We start from the raw sequence: 23,836 nt of genomic DNA on the forward strand, positions 1-23,836 counted from the left end.
AGCACAGTGCTCTCTGCTGCCACCTCTGTCCGTGTCAGGAATTCCTGCTCTCTGCTGCCACCTCTGTCCATGTCAGACTGGAAAGAACTACACAACTTCCTCTGAAGTATACAGCAGCTGATAAGTACTGGAAGGCATAACATTTTGAAATGGAAGTAAATTACAAATCGGTATTACTTTCTGGCATAAGTTAATTTGAAAACCTTTGTTTTCCCCGTGATCTTTCATGCAGCACCCCGTTACCATCAGCCCCCGGAGCATGTTCGCTCCGGGTCTAATGACTGCCGATCACAGGGCTGGAGTATTGGGACTTCATGGCTCCACCCCCCTGTGATGTCACACTCCGCCCCCTCAATGCAAGTCTATAGGAGCGGGTGTGACAGCTGTCATGCCCCCTCCCATAGGCTTGCATTGAGGGGGTGGAGCATGATGCCACACGGGGGCAGAGCTGTGAAGTCCCAATACTCCGGCCCTGTGATCGGCAGTCATTAGACCCGGAGTGAACATGCTCCGGGGGCTGATGGTAACGGGGTGCTGCATGAAAGATCACGGGGGTCCCCAGCGGCAGGACCTACACAATCAGGCATCTTATCCCCTATTCTTTGGATAGGGGATAAGATGTCTTAGCGCCGGAGTACCCCTTTAAGTCTTTGCCGTTTCATATCCATAACACAATCTCACCAGTGTCTGTCCCCATAGTCTTAGAAGTTGACCGTCATTTCGATACATAAGACGGGTAAACAGCGACTGTGTTATCTATTATACACCTGTAAAAGTATTTAACTGATAAAATGAACTTGAACTGCGGCAGAAGTTGTCTGCGCCCGATTGTCCCTGCGAGGAGATAAAAGTGAATCACACAGCGGTGCGTCTCTGAGATCCTGCCATTATGAGATTAGTTTAAGTGGATAAACAGCTCAAGAGTTTAGCGGTTCCAAAGCTAGACAATAGCCCAGCCTGGGTTATAGGATGGAGCAAGAAGAACCAGTAGGGAGCAACACGTAAAAAACCCAATTATAAGAGCCTGATGTGTTAATGGGACGAGCCTGGTTTAACCTTGTACAAGGACCCATTAGTTACAGCCGGGTCTCTGTAGGACTGTTTCATGATATTTCCTGCGAGCTGTGGATGTGCGGGTTTGTGCTTTGCTGAGACGCCGCATCCTCCTAAATGTTTGCTTGTCCAGTCAGGATTCTCATTCAGTAATCCATTGTGTGGTCTTATATCAAAATACCCTGCTGTGTCTGGGGATGACTATTTGGGGTCTCTGTATAGAAAATCACGAATTTCAAGATCTTCATTCAGTCTAATGTACAAATGACTTCACTGTACAGGGGTGTGGAAATTTTATAAAAAAAACTACTTGTCCACGGGACTAAAATGGAGCAAAATCTACTTGTCCCTCATGACGATCCACTTGTCCGGACCATTTTTCGCTTTTACACTCTCGTTTTTTCCTCCTCGCCCTATAATAGCCATAACTACCTACTATAAGGATACCTTTTAATTTTTCAATAACATATTCTCTAAACAAAAAATAATATATATATATATATATATATATATATATATATATATAGATATATATATTTGGGGAAGTGAAATTGAAATAGTAAAAGATAATTTTGCAGATTTGGTGTTTTTTCTTTTCTGCGCCATTTACCTTGTGGGTCGAGCGAACTTGTTGTTTTGATACTTTAGGCCGCCTGATTACAGCAATACCAGATTTGTATAATTTACGTCATGTTTTGCTAATTTAAAAAAAAATTCTGAACTTTTTCGAATTTTTTTAATTGCCAGTTTTCAACCCCTGTACCTTTTTATTTATTTATTTTTTTTGCATACCAGGCTGTATATGAGGGCTAATTTTTTGCGCCATAATCTGTTTTTTGTATCGGTACCATTTTGGTATTAATCTGACTTTTCAATCGCTTTTTAACTTTTTTTTTTTTTTCTGGGATATTATAAAAATTGCAATTCTGTGGTTTCGTATTTATTTTTATTTTTTTACATTTACCGTACAAGATACATAATGTTATATTTTAATTGTTTGTACAATTACGCATGCAGCAATACTAAATATCTTTATTTTTATTATGTTTACATGTTTTTATATACGAAAAGGGGGGTGATTTGAACTTTTAACATGGAAGGGGTTAATGTGTGTCTTTCAAACTTTTATTAAAACTTTTTTTTTTTTTTACACTTTAATCTAATGATTCCTCATACAGATGAATAGAGTTCTATTGAACTCTATTAATCTGTGTGCTCTGTGATCCATTGATAGAGCCTGGTCCAGCCAGGATCTATCAATGACAGAGCCGGGATAGGAGGAAGCAGAGGTAAGCCCTCCGGCTACCTCCATAGTGGATCGTCCCCCTGCGATCGCGCTTTGGGGGGGGGGGGGGGGCGGGCGATCCACCCCACTAGCCCACCAGGGAGCATACACATGTCCCTTTAGACTCCGCTGTCAAGCAACAGTAATAGAAAAGTATATTATCATGGGTATCATTTTAATCGTATTGACCCAAAGAATTAAGAACACGTCATTTTTACCGTAAATTGTATGGGGTGAAAACAAAACCTTCCAAAATTAGCAAAATTGCGGTTTTCTTTTTAATTTCCACACACAAATAGTATTTTTTTGGTTGCGCCATACATTTTATGGTAAAATGAGTAATGGCATTACAACGGACAACTGGTCCCGCAAAAAACAAGCCCTCATACTAGTCTGTGGATGAAAATATAAAAGAGTTATGATTTTTTGAAGGCTAGGATGAAAAGGAAAACCTAAAAATAAAATTGTCTGCGTCCTTAAGGCCCAAATGGGGCGAGTCCTTAAGGGGTTAAACCCCTGCCTTGTACAGTAAAGCTAGCCATACACTTTAGATAGCTGTGGGCCAAATATCTATCTTGTGCAATCGCTCCCTTCACCAGCACAGTGGATCGTGGGGGAGAGATGAGGAAAGCGAGCTCACTCGAGCCCGTGCAGCGACGGTGCCGTTTCACGGGTAAAACCACTTGGTTACGCCACAGCGCGACCAAGCGGTTTTACCCGTGAAACAGCACCGTCGCTGCACGGGCTCGAGTGAGCTCGCTTTCCTCATCTCTCCCCCCACGATCCACTTAGGTTCCCTTCACTTTGAAATCACAGTGAGGGAGAAATATGACGGGATATTTGTAGCATAATCGCTCCAGTAACATAACTTGTCAGATGGCCATTAGAGAGCAGTTTTTTTGGTCTCTTCCTGGAACGGTTCATTGATTTTGTTCTTCCTTTAGGGTCTGGAGGTGATTGAATCCACCAACTTGAAATACTTCACCAAGGAGATGACTGCCGAGTTCTACGCTCTCAAGGGAATGTTCCTCGCTCAGATTAACAAGTAAGTCGCCAGGAGTAAAAAGCCAGATCCTAACCCCTGCGCCTCTTCCAGTGTTCGTGGCTAGGGACTGGTTGTAATGAGAGATGAGCGAACTTACAGTAAATTCGATTCGTCACGAACTTCTCGGCTCGGCAGTTGATGACTTATCCTGCATAAATTAGTTCAGCTTTCCGGTGCTCCGGTGGGCTGGAAAAGGTGGATACAGTCCTAGGAAAGAGTCTCCTAGGACTGTATCCACCTTTTCCAGCCCACGGGAGCACCTAAAAGCTGAACTAATTTATGCAGGAAAAGTCATCAACTGCCGAGCCGAGAAGTTCGTGACGAATCAAATTTACTGTAAGTTCGCTCATCTCTAGTTGTAATACTTGGCCAGTGGAGAAGCTATTGCTTGGAAGATCTTCGTTTTAAACCCTGAGGCTGCACTACTTCCCGTGACATTGGGGGTGATATTCAAAACTCTTCACGACGGCAATTTCACGTTTGTTTCCATCAGATATTCAAAGTGTTTTACAAGAGAATTATCCAAGGTTTACACTTGTCACACCAGTTTTCTAAAAAGTGGGCGTGGCTATATATATATTTCATGTTTTACATGATATTGTCAAAGGGGTGAGAGTCCATTTTACATAAAACATTTTACACCAGCTTTTTACTAGTGTAGAAATCACAGAAATGGTTGTAGTTTTTTTGTATTTGTTTTTTCTCTTTTTTTTGGGGGGGGGGGGGGGGGGAATACTGTTAATCAACCAGTTATTGAAAATGTATATATATAAAAAAAAAATATATATATATATATATATATATATATATATATATATATATATATATATGTACATAAATATATAGTTAAAGGGGTATTCCAGGCAAAACCTTTTTTTATATATATCAACTGGCTCCGGAATAACTAATAACTATTGGAAGGATTAAGATTTTTTTATAGAAGTAATTTACAAATCTGTTTATCTTTCCAGAGCCAGTTCATATATATAAAAAAAAAGTTTTGGCCTGGAATACCCCTTTAAGGCTGATTTATCACCCGGTGTTTGTGGGAGAGGTGGAGGCTCACCAAATACGGCCTGCTGCTCTCCAGATAGTTAAAGCTGATTGTCAGTCTGTGTTTGTGGGAGGGGCGAAGGCTCAAGATAAATACGGGCTTTGCTCTCCACTATCGTCGCAGGTCTCGTTCTTGTGACCCTCCCCTTTTCTCACACCTTTTTAGGGTATGCCCCCTTATAGGTTTTACCCTCGACGATGGTTTGGGCACACCGTCACCAATCCTAGTCAACTACACGGATTCAGGGTTCATCATTGGTATACTGCCATGACCACAAATATATATAATAATTTTTATTTATTTTTTATTTGTCGCTGCACGTGCACTCACATTTAACCCCTGGACATGTTTTATGAGCACTAGTAGTCATGGAATATTATGTGAGATGCTTTTGTGGTTCAAAATTTGGCGCTAAAATCTGCAATTTTGTCAAAATGGACAAAAAATAAAAATAAATATAGTGACAAAAATGTTTATTTTAAAAATTTTTTGTCACCACCTTTTCTCTTTTTTTTTATGATTTTGGTGTCAAATTTTTGAATCACAGAAAAATAAAAAGAGCGGCGCGAAAATGAACTCTCACCTATTTTCATATTTTCAAAGCAGCACAGGAGACCTTTGAGAATGTGAGGAGAAAAAAAAGAAAGGTGTGAATGATATCGCTGGAACAGAAATGACAGGAGTTTTTGAATATCTCCCCCACAGCGTCTGTGTAGTTGGTTATGAAGATGTGATGGGTTCCTTGAGCTGGTACAGTCACGGATCCCAGCAGGATAGATCTTTTTCTACTCTCTTCCTCCCATATTGCAGAGAGTTGTGTCCACGTGGCAATCCTCTATAAAGGTCAGCCGTGGACACACATCTTTCTCTGCCTCCTCGTATGTGAACAAGGTGATAGCACAAGTATGAAGAAAGTCATCAGAGGTGTCAGTGTGATAGATCGCTCAGGCGGGAAGAAAGAAACGGAAGGGCTTGTGACAAATCTGGTTAGAGAGAGAAAGTGTTGATAAAGTGAGTCATTTATCAGCTTGCTCCCTCAGTAATGGCGTTCCCGGCTCCGCAGTCCACAAGACTGGAAGATACGGCTGCGTGTGTGATTTTTCCTCCAACCTCCCTCTTCGCACTAAGGCAGGGAACGGCATTGGTTCTGCTATATTAGGGCTGATGAGCTTTTTAATAGACCTGCTGTCAGTTGACTTATCAGGATCATCTTAAAGGGGTACTCCGCTGCTCAGCGTTTGGAACAAAATGTTCCGAATGCTTAGAGTTGGTGCCGGGAGCTCGTGACGTTTTAGACCCGCCCCCTCGTGATGTCACGCCCCACCCCCCTCAATGCAAGTCTACGGGAGGGGGCGTGACGAATGTCACGCCCCCTCCCATAGACTTGCATTGAGGGGGTGGGGTGTGATGTCACGAGGGGCGGGGTTATGATGTCACGAGCTCCCGATGCATTCGGAACATTTTATACCCCTTTAAGTATTAGTAATAGGGTAGAGGAGGAAAATGGTTTAGTGTCCCATAATGCTCTATTTATAGCACCTCAGGCAATAAAACAAGAGAACTTGCGCAATTTCAGCCAATTGTTTCACGCATTGCATTGCTGTGGTTATGTATATGTCTGCAGCCTATTGATATGTAAGATGAAGGTTATTTTATTCCGTGAAATACTGAACCCTATATATTCTATGTATCCTAAAAGGGACGGGTACACTGCTTTACAACCCCCTTTGTCTCCCACCCGCCCGAGCCGCACATCTCCCGCCCGCAACAAGACTACAACTCCCAGCATGCCCTCACTGTAAAGGAATGCTCGGAGTTGGGAGTTGTAGTCTTGTAGCAGGTGGGAGATGTGCAGCCTTTTTACATATAACGGAGCAGCAGAGTTCTAGTCCCAACTGTAAGATCAAATTTTCCGCCGGGTCCCGTGATTGGATGCTCAGTCCCGGCCAATCACGGGATCCAGCGGGAAATATTAAATTACAGTAGGGACTAGAAAAATTCTGTGGCGCAGAGGTATGTTAAAAGGAGCCTGAGCTGGCATCACTCTGCAGCCACCCGGGCTCTGTCTGATTCGATCCCCACTACCCTAACTTAATGACGGGGACACTGCTTTACCATCCCCCGCTTGTCTCCCACCGCACCCGCCAGCGCCACACATCTCCCGCCTGCTGCAAGACTACAACTCCCAGCATGCCCTCACTGTAAGGACAGGCTGGGAGTTGGAGTCTTTCAGCAGGTAGCAGACAGATGGGATATGTGCAGCATGGGTGGGAGACATGGGGGGGATGTAAAGCAGTGTCCCCGTCATTGTGTTAGGGTAGTGGGGATAGAATCAGACAGAGCCCGGGTGGCTGCAGAGTGATGGCAGCCCGGGCTCCTTTGTACAGTTGTTATATCATATTTCCTGCTGGAGTTGTGATCATGGCTGCCAGCGGGAAATATAATAATTTGCTCTCCAAGGCCGTTTTGTAAGGCAGCTCCGGGTTGGCTTCCATATACGGTGTTTTGGAGGGCTTGTGACTTTTTGTGCGACTTTCACACTTGATAAATCCCTGACCACTGCAAAAGGAAAAATAACATTTTCTTTCGTAGGCTCTTTTGTAGCTTTTTACTTACAGCCAAAAGTCACACAAAATTTGCTTAGGTGGTAATGCGACTTTTTGAGCAACTTTTATAAGCAAAAAAGAGCTCTAAATCCCTTGATAAATGTCCCCCTCAGTGATTCACAGTCTATATTTTCAGGATAGGCGATCAATATCTGATTGATGGGGTGTTGGCACCCCTCCCCCCTTCCGATTAGCTGTTTGGCAGAGCTGTAATGCCTGGATGTAGACAGTGAATGGAACCAAAATCCCCTGCTCCATTCATGGTGTAATAGCCATGTTGGGTTACTGCAGCTCAGCTCCTCTTTATTTATTATGTCTTTTTGTTGGTGATGTCTCCATTATTGTGCACCGGTTATGAGGTCTCTATGATGGCCATAAAGAGTCACACCATTGAGTTTTGAGGGCAGCCACTGTAGTTCCTAAAGCTCAGTATGGGTTGTTTCATGCTGCTTTAGCCATGCTGCTGAATTGACTGCCGGGTAGTGTATCAGGAGGTGAAATGCTGTCTATCAGGAGAAGCCATTGTGATGACAAGCCTGCAGGGCTGCCAATGAATCAGACCACTCCGGCCTCATTGACAAGTATGTGCGCTCCTTTAAATGACACCTGGATTCTGTGCCTGCAGGACAACAGTGAAGAATTAGATTTTCCCACAGCTCTACAGACTCATCCCTGGGAAAGATTCCGATAATAACTTTCTATGAAGAAATAACTCATGATGCAATCCCATAGTATAACTCCAAACCTTTAGGAGGCGATAATGTAGCACTAATATTAATAATTCTGAATCCTTTTATTGCAAGACGGTTGTACATTTCCCCGATGTATCTGTTTACCACCATTCAGCTCATAATAATCCTTCATTTACTGAACAAATATGCAAATCCAGATTTGGAGAAATAATTAGTCAGATTCCAAAACGAGTTAGTAATGGTCCAATTAATCAGATGGCGGCGCCGAGTAACCAGAGCGAACATTAGGGCTTTTCTTAGCGTTTCGGGCCCTATGTGTAGCTGGGAGCCCATTATTAATACAGCATTGTAATGATCTTTAAATGAGCCGCAAGGCCTCCAACGCACTTATGTCGGGCTTTAGATGTAATAAAAGCCTTTATATCTGTCAGATTTGTATATCATTATTATGCTTTAGTTGTCTTTTTGTCCATAACATATTATTTTATTTATTTTTTGTCCCCCAAGGTCAGAAGATGCCAACAAAGCATTCTCTGCTGCGGTGCAAATGCACGATGTTCTTGTCAAGGCTTGGGCCATGTGGGGCGACTACTTGGAAAATATCTTCGTCAAGGAGCGTCAGTTGCATTTGGGGGTGTCAGCCATTACCTGCTATCTCCATGCCTGCCGCCACCAGAACGAAAGCAAGTCAAGGAAATATTTGGCAAAGGTAAGATTTGGTCTAGGAGGAGGACGTTTTATTCTTTCATGACGGTCTATGCACCAATCCCAAATGAACTACCGTTGGACAGTATGGCACCATATGTCCATTTATCTGGAATAAGGAAGGAGTCATTGTTAGTTAATGGTAGTGGCCTAATTACACAGAGTGATTATTGACCGAAGAGTCTAATAGCTCCCTGTGTAATAGGGTCTTGATCAGTTCGTGAACAATCAAACGCTTGTTTGTGAGCTGTAGCTGACTTGATAAAAAATAATCTCTCTTAAACCATACATCTCTCCATGTAATGGGGAATGTGCAGCCGATGAGTGACAGATAGTATAGGCTCAGTATATGACCTCCGATCTATGAGATCGGTGCTTGTTCACATTGCATGCCGGGCTGTGTAATGGGCATCGTACTGTAAATTTTCTCATCTCTAGCCACTACCTTTTAAGCATATAGGCCCAGATTTATCAAAGAATGTCTACGTTAGAGCTATTTCCCCACGTTTATTTGGGTGGTGGCTTTGACTAGCATGCATCTTATTTATCAAGAAGGTGTAGCAGGAAGATGAATTTTGCCCAGCTCTGCTGTGGTGGGAAAAGCTCTACCACATACACTTTTTCTAGACACTTGTGAGGGACGGAAGTAGACACTTTCCCGGGTCCTGAATTTGGCAGGTTTGGTGTTTTTACTTACTTTCACAGAGCTGCCGGGACATTTTTACTTTCATTTTAGACGCTACAATCAAATTTGATTGCAGTGTCAAGGGGTTAAAGCCGTGCATCACCGTGATCGGTGATGTCTGCTATTAGAGATGGGTCCTGGTGGCAGATAGCTGCCAGGACCACCCAGCTATGACCTGCGCTCAGCTCCTGAGCGCGTGTCATAGAAGGGGAGTGGGACGCTGTCGTCCACAAGAGGTTAATGGTTGAATTGCGGAAGGTAGAAGGGATTCTCACGCCCACTGGTAGGTGGTGTAGCTTTGCGCCTTAAAAAAAAAGTACCTTTGTGCAGAAAATAGCGACTTTTGACAAAAGTTGCAAATGATAAATATGTGACCACTGCATGGGCAAAAAGGAAAGTTCTACGGTTAGGCGGCAAAAATTTCTATAATCAAAAGACGCATAAAAGTCGCTATATATGCTGCTTGCGCCTGAACTGCGCCAAAACATAGACCAAAAAAAATGCTCTAAATGATAAATCTCCCCCATTGTGTACATAGAGCTGGAGATAAGGCCAGAGATTTATGACTACTTTATTTTCAGTGTGTGTTTACATTTTGTTTTACCTCCATGGCTCTAGGTTCTGTGGCTCCTGAGCTTTGATGATGAGAAGAACACGTTGGCAGATGCTGTAGATAAATATTGTATTGGGGTCCCCCCTATACAGTGGTTGGCTTGGATCCCTCAGCTCCTCACCTGTTTAGTGGGCTCTGAAGGAAAACTTCTTCTTAATCTTATTAGCCAAGTAAGTTCTTCTTATTTCTTATAACATTATCCAAATATTTGGCTTTCTGGTTGCTTACAGAAATTACACAGCTCTCCAGGAATCAGTTACTATAGTGCTACTTATCACATCAAAAGTACCAGAACACCAAAGACCCTATAAAAGTCAATAGGGTCGTTGAAGGATTGCATTTGGAAACTGATCTTCCTTGCAAACTTACATGTTCTTATTAAAGAATAGTTAGAATGATATCTGATTATTCCTGATAAGCAAATGTGCCTACCCAATCTAGAGCCAAGCACAGATATTGATTTTCATAAGGCTTTTGTTAACCATCTTACCCCTTAGAGCAGTGGTCTCCAACCTGCGGACCTCCAGATGTTGCAAAACTACAACTCCCAGCATGCCCGGACAGCCAACAGCTGTCCGGGCATGCTGGGAGATGTAGTTTTGCAACATCTGGAGGTCTGCAGGTTGAAGACCAATGCCTTAGAGCATTGTTTCCCAATTATTGTGCCTCCAGCTGTTGCCATGCTGGGAATGGTAGTTGTGCAACAGCTGGAGGCACACTGGTTGAGAAACACTGCTTTAAAAGCAGATGTGGCAAAACTACACTTCCAAGCATGCCGTGATAATTTTGCAACATTTAAAGGTCCACAGTTTGGAGACCATTGCCTTAGAGGAATTGCTATTGATAAAGATTGTCTAGTATTGTGGCAAATGGATATAAAAAAAACATCATGGTACCCGGAGTGGAAGCTCTTGCTGAACTGGTCACAGTCCCGGCGCACTAATGTCAGTGAGCCCAGCCTAATGTGCTATTTAGCAGGGCACGTGAGAACCAAAGACCATTTCCCTTGAACAGATGATCAAGCTCATCTCTGTCCCAGCTGAATTACAGGCAGGGACAAAGTCCCGGAAGTGAGGGAAGAACTAGCACTCTGTAACCCCCTTCACTCTGTTTTCATGCTGCAGTCTGAGTGGACAGGATTGAGCACACTCCTGTCCTCTCTTACTGCAGCATGAAAACAGAGTGAAGGGGGTTACAGAGCAGCCTGCAGTGCTTAGATGAAGAGATCCAGCACAGCAGACTCAGGGAGGGAGTGAATGCATGGTAAATGAGGGCGGGCTCAGTGCTTGCCTCAGACACACCCCTTCCTGAGCAGTGGATGTCAAAGTAAGTGAGCAGCAGAACTTGTGAGCCAAATACAGAAGCTTTTTTTCTGCGATATGACATGTACCCATTAAAATGTCTCCCAAATGATAGACCTGAACCCCCCCAATGTTATGTACATGCAGTACACACTGTTGTTTGATGTGCATGACAGTGTATTTTGCCATTAGCTCATCAATTTTTATATACCACCTCATGATTTCTCCATTCAACCACTGGCTTTGTGTGACTCTTGTAATGTGAAGTTTGGGTGGGCGAAGGATTTATTTTATTTTTATTTGTCTAAACATAAGTAGTACTTTCCTGTAAAGCCAGCTGTAAATCGAGTTAAGCGGTGGGTTATACCTTATTATTGGATGTAAGTGCTGCTTAATTATTTTATAAAGGCGAATGGAAATGTGCAGAAATTGCCTCATGTTTCACAGTAATTGTTCTGTGCATTGTGCAGATTACTGGGGACTGGGAAATCATTTCTCAAAGTCCATTAAACCAATTTAGTTAATGTATACGTGTGTGTATGTCTGATTATAGAGTAAGGTAATACTCCACTGATGTATTGTTTGCCTCTATAAATATAGACCTTTACGTCTGTGTTCGTGTGTGTGTATATATATATATATATATATATATATATATATATATATATATATGTCTGTGTGCGCGTCTTTCTGTCAAGTTCCATTGAAACCCACGTAAAAAGTTGAGCGGCTTTCCAGATTTCTTCTGTGTTTTCTTCATTCAGATACAAAACCCGCACCTGGGCATTGCATTGTGGGAGCTCATCTCACAGTTAAAGGGGCTTCCCGCTCTGCCTTCACAACAGCAGTCTTCAGTACAGACGGGTCCTGTGGAGAAAGAGCGGGAAGTCTATGTCTCATAGCACATAGAAATATACAGCAGGGAGCAGTGGGGAACAAATAAAACAGAGCCCCTCTGATGGATTTTGGCACTGAATTTGCAATCAAAGGGATATTAGGAAGGTACACTGCTCAAAAAACATAAAGGAAACACAAAGATAACACATCCTAGATCTAAATGAATGAACTAATCATGTGAAATACTTTCGTCTTTACATAGTTGAATGTGCCGACAACAAAATCACACAAACATTATCAATGGAAATCAAATTTATCAACCCATGGAGATCTGGATTTGGAGCATATGGTCTCACAAGGGGTCTGAGGATCTCATCTCGGTACCTAATGGCAGTCAGGTACCTCTGGCAAGCACATGGAGGGCTGTGCAGCCCCCCAAAGAAATGCCACCCCACACCATTACTGACCCACCGCCAATGCTGGTGGATGTTGCAGGCAGCAGAACGTTCTCCACTGCGTCTCCAGACTCTGTCGCGTCTGTCACATGTGCTCAGTGTGAACCTGCTTTCATCTGTGAAGAGAACAGGGTGCCAGTAGCGAATTTGCCAATTTTTGGTGTTCTCTGGCAAATGCCAAATGTTCTGCATGGTTGTTGGGCTGTAAGCACAACCCCAACCTGTGGACGTGGGGCCCTCATAACACCATCATGGAGTCTGTTTCTGATCGTTTGAGTGGACACATGTACATTTGTGGCCTGCTGGAGATCATTTTGCAGGGCTCTGGCAGTGCTCTTCCTGCTCCTCCTTGCACAAAGGCGGAGGTAGTGGTCCTACTGCTGGGTTGTTGCCCTCCTACGGCCTCCTCCACGTCTCCTGATGTACTGGCCTGTCTCTTGATAGCGCCTCCATGCTCTGGACACTACGCTGACAGACACAGCAAACCTTGCCACAGCTCGCATTGATGTGCCATCCTGGATGAGCTGCACTACCTGAACCACTTGTGTGGGTTGTAGACTCCGTCTCATGCTACCACTAGAGTAGCTTTCAAAAGTGACCAAAACATTAGCCAGGAAGCATAGAAACTGAGAAGTGGTCTGTGGTCACCACCTGCAGAACTACTCCTTTATTGGGGGTGTCTTGCTAATTGCCTATAATTTCCACCTGTTGTCTGTTCCATTTGCACAACAGCATGTGAAATTGATTGTCAATCAGTGTTCTTCCTGAGTGGACAGTGTGATTTCACAGAAGTGTCATTGACTTGGAGTTACATTGTGTTGTTTAAGTGTTCCCTTTATTTTTTTGAGCAGTGCACTATTGTGCACATTGCTGCCATTTGTCTATAAAAATATTGGTAGGCTTAAAGGGGTTAACCAATAAATAAATAAAAGTTAAAAAAACCCAGAACTTCTACTCACTTGCCAGCGCCCCCCGTTTTGGTCATTTAAAATGCATTGTATTTTCAAAATGTCATATACAGCGCAATGTTTTTCTGAAAACTGACCAAGCTGTTGGCGGTATGTTTAAAACTTCCACAGGACAGTGTAAAGTTAACCCTCCGGACCCCACCTTCTGAGACCTACTCATCTCTGCAGTGACTGTCCGCTGAGCCCATTACCATGGTGGCCAGTGAAGAAGTATGTCTGAAAAGGTGGGGGGCAGATTATTTACCAGGGAGAGTCTGGCCCCATTCTGGAGATCGGGGACATGTTTCAATAGCTGGAGAACTCCTTTAAGTCTAACAGAGTTGGAGTCGCTTGTCCAAAATGTATTTTTGGGAGAGATACACCCCCCCTTCGATCATCCCAGTGTCCCACTAGGTTGTCTTAAAGGGGTTCCTCAGTGGAAAATTAATTTTTCATATCAACTGACTCAAGAAAGTTAAACAGATTTGTAAATTACTTCTATTAAAAAATCTTATCCTTCCAGTACTTATCAGCTGCTGTATACTACAGAGGAATTTGCGTAGTTCTTTCCAGTCTGACCACAGTGCTCTCTGCTGACACCTCTGTCCATGTCGGTAACTGTCCAGAGTAGAAGCAAATCCCCATAGCAAACCTATCCTGCTCTGTACAGTTCCTGACATGGACAGAGGTGTCAGCAGAGAGCACTGTGGTCAGGCTAAAAAGAAAAATACAACTTCCTCTAGAGCAGTGGTCTTCAAGCTGCCGACCTCCAGATGTTTCAAAACTACAACTCCTAGCATGCCCGGACAGCCGATGGCTGTCCGGGCATGCTGGGAGTTGTAGTTTTGAAACATCTGGAGGTCCGCAGGTTTGAAGACCACTGCTCTAGAGCATACAACAGCTGATAAGTATTGGAAGGATTAAGATTTTTATATAGAAGTCATTTCCAAATCTGTTTAATTTTGTCACCAGTTGATTTGAAAAAATAGTTTTCCAGCGGAGTACCCCTTTAATGATTAGACCCCTGTAAGTTATTTAAGAATCTGACTATATCATCCACAGAGCGCTTTGTGGTATCACCCTACCCGCAGCCCACCCATTAGCTCGGTGTCTTTATTATGTGGACCTTACAGTCAGTTGCTTCCATTAGAGTTCCCTTTTTGTTTTCGAGCAGCGGGTCGACAGCAGAGAAACACATTTTTCATCCGCCGTCCGCAGTCTACCATATTCGTGGCGACTGTTTGTTCCTTCCCCACAGTGAATCCGGAAAAGTTACAATGAGTGAGAATCCTGCCCTTTTCATTATATGACTGGTTCCCATGGCAACCCTGTCCTTGTTATAAATTACATTCCCGCGTCCTGCCTCACAAGTGACACAATTTGTGCATATTTTATGAAGCCTTGTTAGGAGAATAGCGCTTATGACAAAACGCTCCAGCACGAGAGAGCTCACCTTCATCAGTATACCGACGAGGCGCCTTAACCCTCTAGCTGCCGCAGCCTTCTGGGCTGGACTATCTGAAGTGCATTGTGCCCGCATGTAACGGAGCACATAATATGCGACAGCTGAAACCCTCCATCACTAATCCTTCCTTAAGCGGGCATGCACCTCCACCATGATGGAGGGGGTCTCTGCTTTCACCGGAGATATTTTTGACTTTGGAGCTTGAATTATGTAGAGTAAGATTACTCTCTAATGGGCACTGCCAGCGCGCGCCATTGGGTACGCTGGGAATTGTGGCCTCATTTTATAGACTTGCTGGCTGGTGTCATTACGCCTCCGATTTTCTTTCCTCCCGTTGTGTCTAGTGCCATACCTAGCTGGTGTCTCGCAGCACTGATCATATTCCGCTGCCTCTTCGTTTTATACAGAAAGATGATCGAAAGGACGCTCTTTAATTGACCCTTAGGTGGCAGGAGGAAGTGCTGAGGTGGCACATCTGAAAGCGTCGCCTGTTGCCCTTTTTATCATGGCACTGGCATAGACGCCGCAGCACATCTGATATCAATCATCATTCATCTATGTTGGGCTATGGCTGCAAAATGGTGCATTGATTTCTGTATAAAGGGAAAAGCTTTCAATTCTTATACCCCTATATAGTAACAATAAAGACATTTCAGTCAGTCGTCCGTATGGGAATGGTGGTGATGGCTGAGCGCATATAGTCATTTATTTTAAAGTGTACCTGTTAATTAAAAAAAACTTTTGACACCTCAAATGTTTTTTGATAGAGGCTGAACCCCCCCCCCCCCCCCCCCCCCCCCCAAAACAGAGGTAAGCGTGCAGTAACGCACTTCACTCTCCGGCTCTCAGCGATTTTTGTCTCACTGCTCCCTTAGGGTGCATGCACACCACGTTTGCAGGCTACAGCTGCTGGATCTGGTTGGGGGAGGGGAAAACCGTGCACTCCCGTATCCCAACCGGACCGGCGCTGAAATCCATCTACTTTAATGAGCCGACCGGAGTCACCGTTTGACTCCGGTCGGCTCATTTCTGCCGCGTGTCCGGTTTTGTGATTGGACCTAAAACCGTAGTATACTACGGTTTTAGGTCCGGTGAGAAAACCGGATACAGGTCAAAAATGAGCCGACCGGAGTCAAACAGTGACTCCGGTCAGCTCATTAAAGGGGTACTCCGGCGAAAAACTTTTTTATTTATTTATTTTTTAAATCAACTGGTGCCAGAAAGTTTAACAGATTTGTAAATTACTTCTATTAAAAAATCTTAATCCTTCCTGTAGTTATTAGCTGCTGAATACTGCAGCGGAAATTCTTTTCTTTTTGAAACACAGAGCTGTCTGCTGACATCATGAGCACAGTGCTCTCTGCTGACATCTCTGTCCATTTTAGGAACTGTCCAGAACAGCATATGTTTGCTATGGGGATTTCCTTTTACTCTGGACAGTTCCTAAAATGGACAGAGATGTCCGCAGAGAGCACTGTGCTCATGATGTCAGCAGACAGCTCTGTGTTTCAAATGGAAAAGAATTTCCACTGTAGTATTCAGCAGCTAATAAGTACAGGAAGGATTAAGATTTTTTAATAGAAGTAATTTACAAATCTGTTAAACTTTCTGGCACCAGTTGATTTTAAAAAAAGTTTTTCACCGGAGTACCCCTTTAAAGTCAATGGATTTCAGTGCCGGTCCGGCTGGGGTACAGGAGCGCACCGTTTCCCCCTCCCTCAGCCATAGCCTGAAAACGTGGTGTGCATGCACCCTAACATGTGTTTGAGGAGTAAAGTGCATTACTGCACGTCTCCTGATTTGGGGGGGGGGGGGGGGGGAGAGAATCGGGGAACTGAGACCCCCACCAGTCTGTTAAACAAGTGGAGAAAAGTGCTTCACTACCTGACTCTCAGCGATCTCTGTCTTGCTGCTTATCCCTGCTCACTCTCTTGATTGATGGAGGTCTCCGTGCATAGACCCCCACCAATCAGGAGAACGAGCTGGAATAAGCGTGCAGTGGTGAACCTTTCTCCCCAGCTCTCAGCAAACTTTGTCTCGCTGCCCCATGGGCTTCTAAGGGAACAGCAAGACAAAGAGAGCCTGGGAGTGAAGTGCATTCTTAGCACTCCTCGTTTTCATGATTGGACCGATCAAAATTATTATTATTTTTTTTTTTTTTTTTTGTAAAGGACAGGGACACCTACAAGTCCAATTGGTAATTGTCTGAAAAGCTGGTGGTGATTACCTGCAGTGCCACCACAGGCGTAATAAAGTATTACATGCTCATTGAAATCAGTAGGCTTTCTGTATAATGCGCGGATGTGCTGGGTCCTCCAGAGAGAGAGACGCTCTTTGTAGCCTCTCTCTGCTCTAGTTTATAAGGGACCAAAAACAAAGGATTCTCTACACCAAAATCCCATTTAAAGGAAACTTGTCATCAATCCATATGACCAGCATTATTGATAGATCTCTTCTTATTTATGTAGAGTGCACTATTAGTGAAGGCTGGCATGGGTGCAAAGAAGCCATCTGTGACTGTCCTAGTGACTTGATGCCGTTGACCAGTGTTTTCCAACCAGGGTGCCTCCAGCTGGTGCAAAACTACAACTCCCAGCATGCCCAGACAGCCAACGGCTGTCTGGGCATGCTGGGAGTTGTAGTTTTGCAACAGCTGGAGACACCCTGGTTGTGAATCACTTCCCTAGACAGTCTCTAAACTATGATGTCATGCATCATAGTTGGTTGTAATAGAGGATCAGCCCCTATAGTTTGGGAAGCATTAAAGGGGAACTCCCCTGGAAAACATTTTATTTATTTTTAAATCACCTGGTACCAGAAAGTTAAATAGATTTGTAAATGACTTCTATTTAAAATCTTAATCCTTCCAGTACTTATCAGCCACTGTATGTTCCACAGGGAGTTCTTTTCTTTTTGAATTTCCGATCTGTCTGACCACACTGCTCTCTGCTGACACCTCTGTCCATTTTAGGAACTGTCCGGAGCAGGATAGGTTTGGGGGTTTGGACAGTTCCTAGGTGTCAGCAGAGAGCACTGTGGTCAGACAGAAAATAAATTCAAAAACAAAAGGACATCCTGTGGAACATACAGCAGCTGATAAGTACTGGAAGAATTAAGATTTTTAAATAGAAGTAATTTACAAATCGGTTTAACTTTCTGGCACCAGTTGATTACAAAAAAATATTTTCCAGTGGAGTACCCCTTTAAGTTGGTAATAGATCCCCTTAAAAAAATGTGAAATCTCCATTTCAGATATAATCTAGTTTTATTGTAGTCCATTTTCTTCTCCTTCATGCCTGTATACTTTTCACCCACCTTTATAAATGACCAGAACGTTTGCTCGCTTTGCCTTTTTCAGGTTGGCAGAGTGTATCCTCAAGCCGTGTATTTTCCCATCCGGACGCTCTATTTAACCCTGAAGATAGAGCAGAGGGAGCGTTACAAAAGCGGTGAGTCTCCGGCTTCCGAGAAACAAATCTTTATACGTATATTATATTGGGAGAGGAAGTCATTTCATGCTGCCTTTTTTTATGTGCGCTGACACAGCGTAAAAATGGCAAAAGAAAAAAGGCTGGAAAATGTATTTTGCTTCTTGATAAAAGATTTTTTTTTCTTTTTCCCCTTTTTTCTCCTGAATCCTATGAACAGGTTTTTATTTAAGATTTGCTCTCTGCTTCATGTCACAAATTGATTTCATAGTCCCTTATGCATTTCCAAACAGTTCTTCTACCACCGAACGATGATGGATCGGATCCTCCTATTCCTGCACTTACATTAGGATCTCACTGTCTTAGAACTGCTAAATTCCCCAAAATATTCTGTCCCGATGTCCTTTTATTTCCTTTGTGCAATAGACATACAGGATTTCACACACGTCAGTCCACCCCTCATAAAAATATATATATATACACACTTGCATAATATCTCACATAAGTCCACCCCTCACATTATATATACAGTATCTCCCATAAGTGACTCCACCCCTCACATTATATACAGTATCTCCCATAAGTGACTCCACCCCTCACATTATATATACAGTATCTCCCATAAGTGACTCCACCCCTCACATTATATATACAGTATCTCCCATAAGTGAGTCCACCCCTCACATTATATATACAGTATCTCCCATAAGTGAGTCCACCCCTCACATTATATACAGTATATCCCATAAGTGAGTCCACCCCTCACATTATATATACAGTATATCCCATAAGTGAGTCCACCCCTCACATTATATATACAGTATCTCCCATAAGTGACTCCACCCCTCACATTATATATACAGTATATCCCATAAGTGAGTCCACTCCTCACATTATATACAGTATCTCCCATAAGAGAGTCCACCCCTCACATTATATATACAGTATCTCCCATAAGTGAGTCCACCCCTCACATTATATATACAGTATCTCCCATAAGTGAGTCCACCCCTCACATTATATATACAGTATATCCCATAAGTGAGTCCACCCCTCACATTATATATACAGTATCTCCCATAAGTGAGTCCACCCCTCACATTATATACAGTATATCCCATAAGTGAGTCCACCCCTCACATTATATATACAGTATATCCCATAAGTGAGTCCACCCCTCACATTATATATACAGTATCTCCCATAAGTGACTCCACCCCTCACATTATATACAGTATCTCCCATAAGTGACTCCACCCCTCACATTATATATACAGTATCTCCCATAAGTGAGTCCACCCCTCACATTATATATACAGTATCTCCCATAAGTGACTCCACCCCTCACATTATATACAGTATCTCCCATAAGAGAGTCCACCCCTCACATTATATATACAGTATCTCCCATAAGTGAGTCCACCCCTCACATTATATATACAGTATATCCCATAAGTGAGTCCTCCCTCACATTATATATACAGTATCTCCCATAAGTGACTCCCCCCCCTCACATTATATATACAGTATATCCCATAAGTGAGTCCACCCCTCACATTATATATATAGTATATCCCATAAGTGAGTCCACCCCTCACATTATATATACAGTATCTCCCATAAGTGACTCCACCCCTCACATTATATACAGTATCTCCCATAAGAGAGTCCACCCCTCACATTATATATACAGTATCTCCCATAAGTGAGTCCACCCCTCACATTATATATACAGTATATCCCATAAGTGAGTCCCCCCTCACATTATATATACAGTATATCCCATAAGTGACTCCACCCCTCACATTATATATACAGTATATCCCATAAGTGAGTCCCCCCTCACATTATATATACAGTATATCCCATAAGTGACTCCACCCCTCACATTATATATACAGTATATCCCATAAGTGAGTCCACCCCTCACATTATATACAGTATCTCCCATAAGAGAGTCCACCCCTCACATTATATATACAGTATATCCCATAAGTGACTCCACCACTCACATTATATACAGTATCTCCCATAAGGGAGTCCACCCCTCACATTATATATACAGTATCTCCCATAAGTGAGTCCACCCCTCACATTATATATACAGTATCTCCCATAAGAGAGTCCACCCCTCACATTATATATACAGTATATCCCATAAGTGACTCCACCCCTCACATTATATATACAGTATCTCCCATAAGTGAGTCCACCCCTCACATTATATATACAGTATCTCCCATAAGGGAGTCCACCCCTCACATTATATATACAGTATCTCCCATAAGGGAGTCCACCCCTCACATTATATACAGTATCTCCCATAAGTGAGTCCACCCCTCACATTATATATACAGTATCTCCCATAAGTCAGTCCACCCCTCACATTATATATACAGTATATCCCATAAGTGACTCCACCCCTCACATTATATATACAGTATCTCCCATAAGTGACTCCACCCCTCACATTATATACACAGTATCTCCCATAAGTGACTCCATCCCTCACATTATATATACAGTATCTCCCATAAGTGAGTTCACCCCTCACATTATATATACAGTATCTCCCATAAGTGAGTCCACCCCTCACATTATATATACAGTATCTCCCATAAGTGACTCCACCCCTCACATTATATATACAGTATCTCCCATAAGTGACTCCACCCCTCACATTATATATACAGTATCTCCCATAAGTGACTCCACCCCTCACATTATATATACAGCATCTCCCATAAGTGACTCCACCCCTCACATTATATATACAGTATCTCCCATAAGTGACTCCACCCCTCACATTATATATACAGTATCTCCCATAAGTGACTCCACCCCTCACATTAAATATACAGTATCTCCCATAAGTGACTCCACCCCTCACATTATATATACAGTATCTCCCATAAGTGAGTCCACCCCTCACATTATATACAGTATCTCCCATAAGTGAGTCCACCCCTCACATTATATACAGTATCTCCCATAAGTGAGTCCACCCCTCACATTATATATACAGTATATCCCATAAGTGACTCCACCCCTCACATTACATATACAGTATCTCCCATAAGTGAGTCCACCCCTCACATTATATACAGTATCTCCCATAAGTGAGTCCACCCCTCACATTATATATACAGTATCTCCCATAAGTGATTCCACCCCTCACATTATATACAGTATCTCCCATAAGTGAGTCCACCCCTCACATTATATATACAGTATCTCCCATAAGTGACTCCACCCCTCACATTATATATACAGTATCTCCCATAAGTGAGTCCACCCCTCACATTATATACAGTATCTCCCATAAGTGAGTCCACCCCTCACATAATATATACAGTATATACCATAAGTGAGTCCACCCCTCACATTATATATACAGTATCTCCCATAAGGGAGTCCACCCCTCACATTATATATACAGTATCTCCCATAAGTGAGTCCACCCCTCACATTATATACAGTATCTCCCATAAGTGAGTCCACCCCTCACATAATATATACAGTATATACCATAAGTGAGTCCACCCCTCACATTATATATACAGTATATCCCATAAGTGACTCCACCCCTCACATTATATATACAGTATCTCCCATAAGTGAGTCCACCCCGCACATTATATACAGTATCTCCCATAAGTGACTCCACCCCTCACATTATATATACAGTATCTCCCATAAGTGACTCCACCCCTCACATTATATACAGTATCTCCCATAAGTGAGTCCACCCCTCACATTATATACAGTATCTCCCATAAGTGACTCCACCCCTCACATTATATATACAGTATCTCCCATAAGTGAGTCCACCCCTCACATTATATATACAGTATATCCCATAAGTGAGTCCTCCCTCACATTATATATACAGTATCTCCCATAAGTGAGTCCACCCCTCACATTATATACAATATCTCCCATAAGTGACTCCACTCCTCACATTATATATACAGTATCTCCCATAAGTGAGTCCACCCCTCACATTATATATACAGTATCTCCCATAAGTGACTCCACCCCTCACATTATATATACAGTATATCCCATAAGTGAGTCCACCCCTCACATTATATATACAGTATCTCCCATAAGTGAGTCCACCCCTCACATTATATACAGTATCTCCCATAAGTGAGTCCACCCCTCACATTATATATACTGTATCTCCCATAAGTGAGTCCACCCCTCACATTATATATACTGTATCTCCCATAAGGGAGTCCACCCCTCACATTATATATACAGTATCTCCCATAAGGGAGTCCACCCCTCACATTATATATACAGTATCTCCCATAAGTGAGTCCACCCCTCACATTATATACAGTATCTCCCATAAGTGAGTCCACCCCTCACATAATATATACAGTATCTCCCATAAGTGAGTCCACCCCTCACATTATATATACAGTATCTCCCATAAGTGAGTCCACCCCTCACATTATATATACAGTATATCCCATAAGTGAGTCCACCCCTCACATTATATATACAGTATCTCCCATAAGTGAGTCCACCCTCCCATAAATACGAGTGCTGCCAGCATTACTGCAGAGGTTGAAGGGCTGAGGGGTCAGCCTGTGCACAACCACTACACCCAGCATGCCTGACAGCCGTTGGCTGTCTGGGCATGCGGGAAGTTCTAGTTTTGCAACAGTTGGAGGCACCTTGCTTGGGAAACACTGCACTAGTGTTAAAATATAATAAAAAAATATATATATTAAAGTCAATCTCCATTTGTAATGCCATAGTGTGCAGTGCCATTTCTTACTAAAGCTCAGCGGCATGCTAGATCTACCTTTTTATGCACACATTCTCTTTCTCCTGCATTTCCTGACAGGACTCTGGGAAAGCTAGGTGACATTTCTTTTAATGGCACCCATATTCTTTTTTTTTTTTTTTTAGTTTTTTACAGGTTTCTTACCCAAAGGCAGATATAACTATAAAGCAGCTGAATAGTGTTTTTTTTTTTTATATAATAGCAATGTCTTTTAATACATCCCTGCGGATAAAACAATGACTTACGACATACCGTTATTGTTTTCAGTGGTTATTCTTGAAGCATTATAGGCGTATATAAAAAAAATTCTTATGGCAATTATGTTGTCACCCCATAAAATCGCTTTAGCTCTTCATAGAAAAATGAGTAAGAACGGAAGATGCGCCGAATAGAACTGCTGTTAAAGGGGAATTCCGGCTAAAGACATCTTATGCCCTATGTCCCAGCTGCGGCTCCCTGGAGAACCCGCATTCTACGCGGGGCTGCGTCTCCAGGCTCGGAAACCCAGGAGTTTCTGGGACTGGAGACATGACGTCATTTCACGCCCCCTCCATTCATGTCTATGGGAGGGGGCGTAACGCCCCCTCCCATAGACATGAATGAAGGGGGCGTGGTGTGACATCACAAAGGGGCGTAGCATTACGTCATGTCTCCAGTCCCGGAAACTCCTGGGTTTCCGAGCCTGGTGACGCAGCCCCGCATAGAATGTGGGTGCTGCAGGGGGTCCCAGCGGTGGGACAGACATCTTATCCCTCATCCTTTAGAATACCCCCTTTTAAAATCCTTGTTTTTTCTTGTTTGCATAGCCCATTACAATGTACAAGGGTTTTTGGACTCCAGATCTGAAATCTACTGGTATAATCT

The 23,836-nt window shown here is 43.0% G+C and overlaps 1 protein-coding gene and 1 long non-coding RNA gene across 4 annotated transcripts in view; one reads left to right on the plus strand and one right to left on the minus strand.

Moving 5' to 3' along the window:
- Window positions 1–23,836, plus strand: part of TRRAP (transformation/transcription domain associated protein) — a 201,312-nt gene that overhangs the window by 149,834 nt on the left and 27,642 nt on the right. For all 3 annotated transcript variants that reach the window (XM_056537084.1, XM_056537086.1, XM_056537085.1), the window contains 4 exons: window positions 3,283–3,383; window positions 8,243–8,444; window positions 9,744–9,908; window positions 18,102–18,192. In XM_056537084.1, coding sequence (XP_056393059.1) covers window positions 3,283–3,383; window positions 8,243–8,444; window positions 9,744–9,908; window positions 18,102–18,192 — 559 coding nt within the window. The remainder of the gene's footprint in view (window positions 1–3,282; window positions 3,384–8,242; window positions 8,445–9,743; window positions 9,909–18,101; window positions 18,193–23,836) is intronic.
- On the minus strand, window positions 8,423–22,803 carry LOC130285545 (uncharacterized). The gene is made up of 4 exons (XR_008847366.1): window positions 22,742–22,803; window positions 18,059–18,158; window positions 11,754–11,906; window positions 8,423–8,549 (listed from the first exon to the last, which is right to left on the minus strand). It is a non-coding gene; the product is annotated as an uncharacterized LOC130285545 (long non-coding RNA).

This window comes from Hyla sarda, chromosome 8, assembly GCF_029499605.1.
Source record: "Hyla sarda isolate aHylSar1 chromosome 8, aHylSar1.hap1, whole genome shotgun sequence".
NCBI classification, from domain to species: domain Eukaryota; kingdom Metazoa; phylum Chordata; class Amphibia; order Anura; family Hylidae; genus Hyla; species Hyla sarda.